The 11,672-nt window shown below is 36.1% G+C and overlaps 1 protein-coding gene across 1 annotated transcript; it reads right to left on the bottom strand.

Annotated features, from left to right (window-relative positions):
* Positions 1-2,100: 2,100 nt before the first annotated feature.
* Positions 2,101-10,748, bottom strand: ENKUR (enkurin, TRPC channel interacting protein; the record flags this gene model as incomplete). The annotated part of the gene is made up of 4 exons (XM_010171904.1): positions 2,101-2,415; positions 5,284-5,430; positions 7,267-7,493; positions 10,603-10,748. Coding segments are annotated over 4 exons (694 nt in total), but the record flags the coding sequence as incomplete, so codon positions are not given.
* Positions 10,749-11,672: the final 924 nt, after the last annotated feature.

The following is an 11,672-nucleotide window of genomic DNA, read 5'->3' on the forward strand; positions in this document are numbered from 1 at the left end:
GAAGTACTAGAAGCATTTTGATTATTTTCTTTCTCATTATTTCAATGATTATCATTAATTGACTAGTGAATTTAGAGAATGTTTCAACTGATAATGCTACTTCTTAGCCTGTGGACAGACTTGTTTCTTTCAATATTTCATATATTCTGTGAAGGAACAATTCTATCAGAACAGTTGAGTTTACTCACCTTTTTGCTTTAGTTACTGATGATACATATTAGTTGATTTATGAACATTACATCTTAAATTACTGGCATTTCCTGAACATATAAATAGAGAGTTATGTTCTTTGGATTTTGTAAATTTATTTTGTCAAACTTCCCAGAGAGAGTTAAAGGGTAAGAATGTTATCTTTCTGTGTGTATCTTCAATGGTTTTCATTATAACATATTTTTTCCATCATCAGAAGTGTTGGTAGGTCACATGGAATACACATCAAAATAGATTGAAGGAGTTACAACCTCGCCATAGGGTGACAGAAGCTATTCACATGTATCAAGAGGGGAACATGAAGAGGGGCAGCAGAGCTACCTGCAAAGCACTATATGAAGTTTATGCAAAAGAAACCCCACAGTACTGTTGAAAGGCACTAGTGACAGCCCACTCGGCTACGGAAGTGCACTTGCCTTAGTCTATCCCTCTCCTGTTAAGCAGCATTCCTTACCGGTCACTTCCTAACTTCCCAATAATACACTACTATTGTTCTGACAGTGTTAAAAAGCAGTCGTTATTACTGGTGAATGATGAATGTTTCCAAGTGTGGCCCAGTTGCTTATCCCAAATTTTGGGATAGGCCATCACCTGCTTTGCATTTCCATAAAGTTATCACTGAGGATAAATGGAAGAACCAAATCCAGATCCTCAACCTAACTCAGCCAAATGATCTACAAGTAACTAAAAGCTGAGAGTGAGGCAGTGAGAGTGCTCGCTGTTTTGGAGTCAAATCTAATTTTTTATTTTAAACCACAAAAACCAGCCATCTTTGATTATATTCTATTTCTTAGGAAAGGCATCTTGTACTTCCCTAGGAGATAATGTGACATGTTATTAAATGCTCATAATTGGTGTGGTTTAGTTAAAATATACAGTATAAATAATTATTTTGAGTAAATGGTAAATGACATTCATATTCTATACAACCACAGCTTTCTTCTAGTTTATGTCTTTAAAAAATAAACATGATTGCTGAACAATAAGTTACAAAGATCAAAATACACGTTCCTGCTCACCCACACTTTCCTAGGGCATGACGTAGACAAGTTTAAGACACACAAGAAATATGGCCTAGAATCACTGTAAAGTCTTCAAAGCCATTCCCTGACAAATTTATAAAAGGAATTTAATGTACATGAAGATTTGGCTTTTAATAATTCATTTGAAATTCTTTACTTCATCCTCTGCTGATGGCAGATACTGCTGATGGCAGCTGCTGCTGGTAGTGATTGACACCATACAGAAAAAGTTCTGTTCTGAAGCAAAGGTTAAGCAGTAGAAAAGAAAAACAATTTTTCTTTTTATGCAAATAATTGTAGTATAGTGTGCTGATATAATTTCTGCCTAGGTCTTGACTCACATGCTGGTATATTGCTTTCATTCTAACATTACACACATAACAGCAATCAAAACACATTTTTCTACTTAAATACATAAATACACCGCAAGCTACATGTGGTATCTGTGTTGTGTGAAGTCTATATTATTATGAGCTTCCACTGTAAAAATTGTGTTTAGTAACAAAAAATGAGTACACAAAATGTTATGCAGAAGCTAAGCTGTTTAGTAAAATTGCTCAAGCTTTTAAGTAAAGTGCAACAGCTTTTTAATAACTAGTCCAGAAGCCATCCCACCCTGAAGTTATATTTACCAAACTGTCTTCAGCAGCCAATTATTTCACTTTGTTTTGGCTATGCAAGGAAAGAAGTGCTCCAAGCAAATGAAACAGTATTTTTTATGCTTTTTGTATGATGTTTATAGAAATCTTAGTAGTTGATAAAAATTACAAAGAATAATAGATTAAATTAATGTTCTTATAATCAAAGTTTAATTAAGAATTTTATTTCAGTAAGTTTGGAGAATTATACAGATGAGAGCTATATGTAACAATTTTTCTATTAGTTGAATATTTCCTTCTGAATAGTTGGCCATGTCAATTTCTTCTGATAATTTAGGGGGGTGCTTCTTAGAGATTTAGGAATAGAGAAAAAGAAAAGGAGGAAAGAGGCGAGATCTGAAAAACAGTCCTTACTCATTTGCAATGTAGATAACTTTGTGTTTCTCAAATACTTCTATGTCATGCTCCAGTTGCTTCATCTGTAATTCCAGCTTTTCTTTATGCATCTTCTTGGATATGCTGTCTATTTCTACTGGAAGACACTGAAATTCACGATAGGCTTCCTCCCAGTTCTTTTTCAGCCCCTAGTGCCATTACATGAAAAGGATATATATGAGAAGAACTTACTTCATAAAGAATAATATCCTCACAATTACTGCAACAATTGCTCTTACTTTCTCTCATCAAGAGGATAATAAAAATCTACACATCTTGTACATGCATATATGAGAATTTAGGAGAGCTTCAGTGCATCAAATGTCCTCATGAAAACTATATGGGTGAACTTAATAATCACACCTACTACAAGGAACTCATGCAGCAACCTGTAAATAATACAATATGCCTATCAGTGAGAAAACACTTTTCCAAAACTTTTTGGCTCTCGGTTCTGTTTCCTTAGAGGAGATCACAAAGTATCTTTAAAAATGAAGAAATGAAGTTACTCACTACGGAACTAAAGTTTTCAACTCTCTTCCATAATTAAAATTTAATTTAGCTGACACAATGATTTTATGGCATGTTGTGATTTTCAGCCTCTATGTCCTTCTGCATTGTTAAGCACCTTTTCTCCCAGATTGGCTAATTGATTAACATACTGAAGTTAAATTTAGAGTAATTATTCTTAATACACATTTAGCTTTGAAGATTGTTGCTTCTATTTCAGAATTCAAGGACTTGTGTTCAAAAACTTGTCTGATTTTGTCCACTGCATGAATTGATTCAACAGAAAAAAATGACCTCTCCCTGACAATACTAAGAAAAACATACTTCTAAATATGAATTAATATTTTACCAATTCAAAGCAGTGTATTTATTGCATAGCAATTCATGCTTTTTGCATATTCATATTGAGCATTTAATTGTCATCCTTAAAGTTTATTCCAAGAACCTTCATATGCAAATATCTACATAACTCTACCTGAACATGTGAAACTAAGAACAAGAGGTCTATTTATTTACTGTCTTGTAATGCTACTTGTCTTTGCAATCCAAGGCTGTAAAGTACTTAAATAAAGCTAGTCTACCAGGCGTATAGTATAGATTACAATATATAGTCATGAAAATACAGTATTTCCAAAACTTTCATAGAAGAGTCATTCACAGCCTCTTTTCAATAATTCTTCTATGTGTACATTAGTAAAAACTGGTTTGGAAATCACTGAAAACAGTGAGTTTTAAAACACATCAGAGCATGCACTTACCACAGTTTATTCCTACAGAGTGGAGAGATCAAAAGCAGATCGTGACTCCCTAAGTAAAAATCCCCCTCACAGCTCCTCCGTCAGCAATGTAATATGCTGACCACTATTGCTATGGGCTAGATCACAAACTGAGTATGTAACTCGGTACAAGGAATTCTAACACATACGGGATAAGTGAAAAATATGTACTGCAGTTATCGACATACTCTTTTATTCTCATAAAATCCTAACCCAAGTAAGCATAATGGAGCGTTAAAAAAATGTTGGTCCCATTATATCCCTTTATTTTTGTAAGTTCACGAGGCTTGATTTTGTTCTCAGACATCTATTGCCACGTATTCTTTTAAATCAGATAGTGCACATGTGTTCATTGGCAATGTCAATTATTTTTAAAGACAGGAATTCCCATATGTCTACAGCTGAGCACTGGATAGAAGCCACATACCCTGGGGACTCTAATTCCTCCTGACAATATAACTGTGTAAGTAATCAGGCCTATGAAAGAGCAAACTTTTTTGAAAAAATTAAAAGAAAATACTGAGTTAAAAACAATCTCAAAAAATTCAATTAAAAAAAAATTCAGTGCACTCTTGTATTTTAAAAATATAGAACATAATTCAAATCAAACTAAATGCAGAACCGTGAGCAGCTGAATTCATATGCCTTTTTGCACATATATTTTTGCTTCATAGTCAATTTGCTGGACCCTCAGCTTGTCCAATGCCTTTCCCACCATAAAAATATCTTAAATCTTCACCCTTGCTGTTATGTTCTTTATATTGCTGTCAATGCAATACCCTCACCTCTCTCGCATACTCCTTCCTAGCTTCTACTGCTTGCTGCACAGCACCATTGTGCTAGCTATTTTGGATCCTGCGGATTAACCAGTTAATCTTTGCAAGTGAGTTAGACACTGTTTTCTCTCTAGATATTCTGCTGGCTTTTTTGTGGGAATTTAGCATCTTGGAGATGTCCATCCATCTGCTAATTTGTTTCAGGTGGTTGCTAAGATCAATTTATTAAAGGACAGACTGATAAACAGATATTACAGTAATGTAAGCCTCATTTTCATAGGAAATTTGGCTAAAATGTAGTCACGAGAAATTCCAGTTCAAGGATTGGATATACTTGAAAAATGTCTCTTTTCTGCTCTACTTCTTTTACGGTATTATTTCTCTTTAGAAAATCTTGTGCAATAAAAATTGTATGAAAGACAGTATCCAAAACAGCTTGACAAAATACATTTTTTCCTGTCATAGATCTACGAATATATTGCAATTTAATTCTGTTTTCTGTTTTTGCCATATTTTAAAGCATGACCTTATGCTTTAGTCAGTGAGGTCACAATGTGAAGATAGGAACTACCAATAAAAGTGGCAATGTTATGGATCGGAGCGGGGGGGCAAGCAATTTGTATCTTTCCATGATTCACAAGTAAAGAGTCAGAACTGTCACTAAATCCATATAGGTGATTTTCGTCATTCCTTTAAAGTTTCACTGACATTCCAAGTCATTAAGAGGGATAGGAATCTAACAGAATTTATAAATACTTGTAAAACTGGACTAACACTGTAGCTAAATCAGGTCCCTTCATTTCAGTTTACAACTGTTCTACAGCTCCATCTAGTGAAAAAGTAGCTAACTCATCTGCCTCTTAAAAAATCTAGTAGGTTTATTATTTCTATGGACTTACATTACCTTATTAATCTTTTGTACATGTTACTAATTACACTAAATCAAAATATGCACCTGCAGAAGACTTATCCTTTCTTCATCAGATAACTGTTTCATGGCTCTTTCCTTCAGTTGTTCCAAGATATTGTCCTCATATTCTTTCTGAGCTCTCTTCATTTCTTCATTCCTCCGTGTTATATATTTTGGTGTAACACCATAATCCTATAAGGGTAAGGAACAAGTTTCTTATATGTCCTTTTAAGAAGGAAACAGTGTCATCCATAGTACATTACACCTGCAAAGACAGCTTGAGATGGAATTTTGTGCCACCAAGCAATAAAATTTAAATCACTCTGTTCTTAGAAAGTATCACATGTGATTGTCTTTGTAGCCTGAGTAAAACGTATAAACAATTACCTTCAATTTCTTTTTGCAGCCTTGGAAAAGGTTGCAACAGAATCCAGAAAACAAAATATCTATTTGTAAGAATTGATGGTTGAGTTAGGAGTTTGAAACCTGTTAATGACAGCAAGCTATTTTACATTTTTATATGGTCAGATGCAACGTTCTAAAACACATTCCTTAGATACTTTATTTGAAAGATCTTCCTGTATCCTGATTTTTGTTGAACATCGCATGCCACGGAAGAGAGTGAATAGTGTTAACACATACATTGAAATTAGACTAGTTAGGAATGATAAACTATCCCTTACTGGATGTGACAGCATTGTGTTTCTGGGAGGAAAAATAATTTCTGAATATTCCAGATGTACCTGGAGGAACACATCTATTTTGCCTTATCCTGTGTGAAATGAAGCCTATCTAGCTCTGCCAGAAGGTACCAGTGTCTACCTTCTTTCTACCAAACGATAAATGATTCACAAAGCTTTTAGTGTTGGGTAGCACTATGACTAGCTTTGTTTATATACGTCTTTAGCCATACAAAGGTATTGCAAGGGCTCAGGTTCTCTTTTTTGCATCTTCTCTGTCATCAGTTACACTATATGTCATGTCTCTTTGCATAATGCTCTGTCATGAGATACCTGTTTAGATAAGCCAGACTCCCGATACATCTTGTTTTCCTGAGTAGTGGAATGGACTGCTCTTGTGCTTGGAGGATGTTGTCCTTAAAAGCATGCCAGCTCTCTCAAGCTCCTTTGCTTTTCAGAGCTGCCTCCCACTGGGACCTATCTACTAGTTCCCTGAATAAGCTGATGTTTGCCCGCCTGAAGTACAGGGTCTGTGCACTACCACCTGCCTCCCCGAGGAGGAGGGGATCTTGAACTACTTCATGGCCTGCGCAAACAAGATTACTATTGATTATTACATCTCTGACCAGTTCTTTCTGATTTGTAAGTGGCAGAACCAGAAGAGCATGGCCACTGGCTGGCTCATCCACCATCTGTGTTAGAAGCTCTTGCTGATATGCTCCAGGAACCTTTTTGGATTGCTTCCATCCCATTGTGTTGTCCTTTCAGCAGATATCAAGGACGGTGATGTCTTCTGTAAGAAGCTGCACTGTGATCTTGCTTAAAGAGAGTTCACCCAGTTCCTCACCTGATTGGATGGTTCATAGCAATCACACTTTTGACACTTATTGGCCTTTCTTCTGATCCTGACCCACAAGCTCAACCAGCCTGTTGCCAATTCCATAGAAGAGCTCCATGTATTTGAGCAGCTCCTTCATCCAAAGGGCAAACTCCTCCTCTTCTTCCCTGCCTGTCTTTCTTAAAGAGCCAGCATTCACTCATCACAGAACTCCATTTGCCTCCCCATTAGATACTCCCGGGGTTCCCAGAGCAACACATATGCTATTGCTTTAGCAGCGTCATTCTGCCAATTTTTTTCTGACAGCATAATCGAGTGAATACAGGGCAAAGGCAAGGACCAATTCCAGTGCCAGTGATTTCTCCTTGGTGAATTTCAAAGGTCTACCACAAACAGCAGTGGTATCTAAACATCTCAAAAAGAATCATAAACATTTAACAGGAGAATGCAATAGAGAACCTAAAATAGGCATTGCTACTTGTATTTCCACTATAACTTAATAAAACTTACCTTTTTTTTAATATATTTTGGAACAAGTCCTGAAGTTTCAAGTAGATATTTATCTCCCTGTCTTCTATCAACACAAATAGGTTGAGGCTTTTTAGGCAATCCTGTGACAGCAGCAACTGCATTTGTATTTATAAAATTCTTATTACTCTGAATTCCCATAACTGGGTGATCTGTCCTCCGTGGCACTGATAATGCAGGCAATTTCTTACTATCCTGTTCCTTTTTTCCTATAAATTAAACATGTAAACATTCTCAGCAGTAACCATGAAGAGCTTTGCAATTTAATGTTACCACATTTTTCAAAAGGGAATTTTTTTTTACAAAATTACATAAAAACAGAAACCAATTTTATCTACAATGAAAGGATTGACTGGGATATACTGTGATGAAAAGGAGTATGCTTGTTTGGCATAACAGAGGTTTCATAACCTAGGAAATACTATGTTGTTTTAGCTGGGTTTTCCTTATAATATGACACTTATTTCCTCTTAACTGCAGTAGTATGGGACTTCTTTCAAATGGAATTAAAATTACTTTTACTAGAGATGCTTGTTGTCAGGGCCCTTAGGCATTAATTGCTTTGCCCAGTCTCACCTGGGGCACCCACCTGACACCCTTGGGCTCAGGAACCCCATTTCAGCTCAGTTCTGTGCTGTCACTGCCTGGCAGAGCTGTCTCAGCCATGCCTGCCCCTAGTCCTATTCCTGAAAAGCTATGTGGAATCAGGGGATGGACCTGGTCTGTTACCTCATCTTGCCTGATGGTCACTAGGCTGTTGGCAGGACACATTTTCATCACCACCCTACTCTGCTTGCCTGCCTCTGGTGTGGGACTGCACCCTGTTGGTGAGGTCAATGCCCAGCCTGCATTGTGGTTGCCTTCAGTTTCTGGCTCACCTCCCCTCAGGGACAAGCCCTGCTCTTGCTGCTCCCTAACACTCGTGAACAACTTATCACAATCCTTTCTCCAGAGAATATAGAAACTCTTCCTTTTTAGTCTAATCTTTTCTCCAAGGCACCAACAGAAAGTAGTTTCCTCAGCAGTCTCGCTTCAGGTGAATGATGAAAGACAATTCATTTCCCACCATACTTCCCACTAGATATAACCCTAACTCACAGTCATTATCAGAGATAATGGTTTGATTCATGTTGTTGGAGTTCATGTTTTTCTTTGGCAGAAAATAACTGTAATGTCACATGCGACAGAGTTCATCCCTACAACAGCTGGTTTCCTGATACTGACCCCACGAACCAGTGCTTTCCTGGGTTTTGTTTTTACAACCTGATAGCTTGCCATAACTTAGGACACACAGACTTAAATCTCTGTTTCTCGTAGGATGTCCTTTTGGAAACAAGATCTCTGAAGCTTCTCAGTGAACACTGTCTCACCCTTATCTGCGGTACACTGGTGCAGACTTGCTGTTTTGGGAGCCCCCGATTCTTCTGAAGCCAGCAAATGAGCTTGGTTAAAATGAATGCCAGAGCCCAGTAATACAACAAGATTCAGCTGAAGGTTAGGAAACGTACCTTTTGTAAGGAAGTGGTGAGTAATCAGACTCTAAAATAATGACACTATCCCAGACTTCAGGGAAAAAAGAAATAATCTTTCTGTTCTGTCCTTGCATTCTATTTTTTAACTAGTTGGATCAAACCCAGTTTTGAAGGTGGCACAGATACCATAAACATAATGCCATACTCCCATTTAGGCAAGTGATAACTGGTTAAATTCCAAGTGATGAAAGTCCCATGCTTTAAAAGAGGTGATTAAGCAGCGTAACTTCTCTGAGGTAGGAATGAAATTCTATCAAGCAAAGGTACAAGAACTTTTTGAGTTCTTCCTTCTCAAGATCTATTAGGATCTAATCATGGCAATGAAATTACTAGTCTGGATCGAAGCTATGATGTGTCATAGTCACTTTGAGGCTCTGGTACACTGACTCCAAATGCAAACACCCAAGCATATATTGCTATTATGAAGCCCTGAATCAACAAATTGAAATAGAAATATTGTGAGCTGCTTGTCTGAAAAAAATGGGTTAGAGTGCTCTGTCTCAATAAATAGCAAATTTGAAGTAGATAACACTGATTTTATAATGCTAGTACTTAAAAGGGATCTTATGGACTGCTCCAAACTATTGGTGAACCAGCCTTCTTTCCTATGCCCATCTAAAACACTAGTGTGGTAATTTAACAAGGTCTTGAGCTTGGAAGCATTCATGCTCAGATGTCACAAAGTATTACATACTGGTACACTGAATGCTGTTCAGATATCCTGAAAAAGTGAAGACTTTATTGAAAGACGACTCAGAATGCCTACAGGACTTCTGCAACCAAAGTTTACCTTAAGGTTCTAATAATCCATATCACCTGAGGCATTAAGCCTCCAAAGCGTCCTGGAACAGCCCATATTTTCAGTGCTAAAGCCATTTGTGTGTGTTACACAAATTTGGGAGCTGGACTCCTACATTCTCTTAGACAGCTTTTTTTTCTTTTTTCTACTGTACATTAAGCTTTTCTGTTTCTGCAGGACAAAAACAATTTCAAGCTGAAACTTTAGAACTCAATTAGAAATTCTGACAGCAATTTACTCAGAACTCCAGCAGCACTAAGAAGGTCACTCCACAATTGCAGAATATGCATTTTGCAACAAAACAGTCCAATTTTCTTATTTCTGTGACATGCAGCTCTCAAAAAATTTCTATGCTTTGAAGACTGCCAGCCAATTTAATGCTATGGGATTAAGAGCCAACAGTGAGTGCTGAAGAGTAAAAGCTGTATGTTGCTTATAACACCAAGAAAGGCACACAAACTTTTCCCATATCTCTTCAAGCATTAAAAAGAATTTGTTCAATTCTAATACTCCCATTCATATTGTTTACTTTAATATTAATGATCAGTTACAGAAAAGAATTATGAACAAATCTAAACTACATAATTACAGATTGAAATATCAGCAGGATAGAACATAACTTCAATACATCTTCAACATCTGAATAGCTGCAGAAAAAAGAGATATAATTTTTCTTTATGTTTAAGTTGGTTTTGTACCACAGAACTGTAAAAGCTTACTGTATTTTCTACTCACATATATAATCTCCTTGTTGCTTTTTTCAATATTTTAAACAATGATTAAGAAATATTTTTGTAAAATAGAGAAATAATTTTGGTATCTTAGATACTATAAAAGGAACAATGAAAACTGCCCCACCATACAAAAAATATTTTCATTTAAAAAAAAAAAAATTCCATAACTAACTGTTACTTTCAACATTAATATTATAAATTTTAAAATTAAAAAATACATTAAATTTCATATATATTTCATGTCTACACTTACTTGCTGGTAGCTTGGGTTCCTTTGAATGTTTCCGCAGAAAGTTTTTTGAAGATGGCACTTCAACTTTTGCTGGTCCCATAGTTTTCCACTGAGCTTTATTTTTCTCTACTTCATGTTTCACTAGTGGCCTAAATGTGGATAAATAGCTTAGATGTTAAAAAATAGCCATAAAGAAATTAAAGGTTAGAAAACTATTAAAAAGACTTCTTAGAAGAATGTAAGTTTTTGCAGTAGTTCATGCCAAAAGCCTGAGCTATTTTGTTTTGTACTCTCTCACAAATAAAGGCCATCATTCATGCAACATCCATAGCAAGGTTAAGCCCAGCTCTGCACTGACTAGTTGTTTTTCTGATTCTGAAGTTAACTTGCTTCTTCCTTCTTCTCTTGTGTCTCCAAGGTAATTCACTATTTTTATCAGGTTGTGTGTTAAACACTTTGGTCTTTATTTTTTAATTAACTCAATTTTGAAAAGTTCTTTTTTTTTTTTTTTTTAATGCGGCTATTTGGTTTGTTAAAAAATGCATCCAAAATATGCAGCTGTTGTGCATCTACAGGGAAACATTAATCATGAACCTAGTTTGCTAGATTTTTCTATATTTGAAAGTTTGTAGTATGGGAAAGATGCAAATGCCAGTGCTTCTTGGACATTTCAGAAGGTCCAGTTGCAGTCCATTTTCAAACATATCTAAGGAAAAGCTTCGCTCTGTTCAAAAATATGAGATCTGTATTAAGAATGAGAACATTTACTGCTTCATTCTATGGGATGAAACATATTTTAGAGGTACATAAAACCTCATGCTTCAGAAAACTTGTCAAACGTAGTCAAGAACTGGACAGAATGTCCTTGATCATCAGTTTATCTTAATACTGTCCACGGTATCACTGTCTCAATGTTCCTGTTGAACCATCTGTTATAGACTATTATAAGAGATTAGATGAGATGGATGACTGATCCAAAATAGCGCAGCAAACTGTGCTTTTCTTATATTGCACAGACCCAAACTATGATCCTGAACTATTTGGGGGTTAGACTAGATAATCATAGAATTATAGAATGTTGTGAGTTGGGA

Source organism: Antrostomus carolinensis, unplaced genomic scaffold, assembly GCF_000700745.2.
Source record: "Antrostomus carolinensis isolate BGI_N321 unplaced genomic scaffold, ASM70074v2 scaffold43377, whole genome shotgun sequence".
Classification (NCBI taxonomy): Eukaryota; Metazoa; Chordata; class Aves; order Caprimulgiformes; family Caprimulgidae; genus Antrostomus; species Antrostomus carolinensis.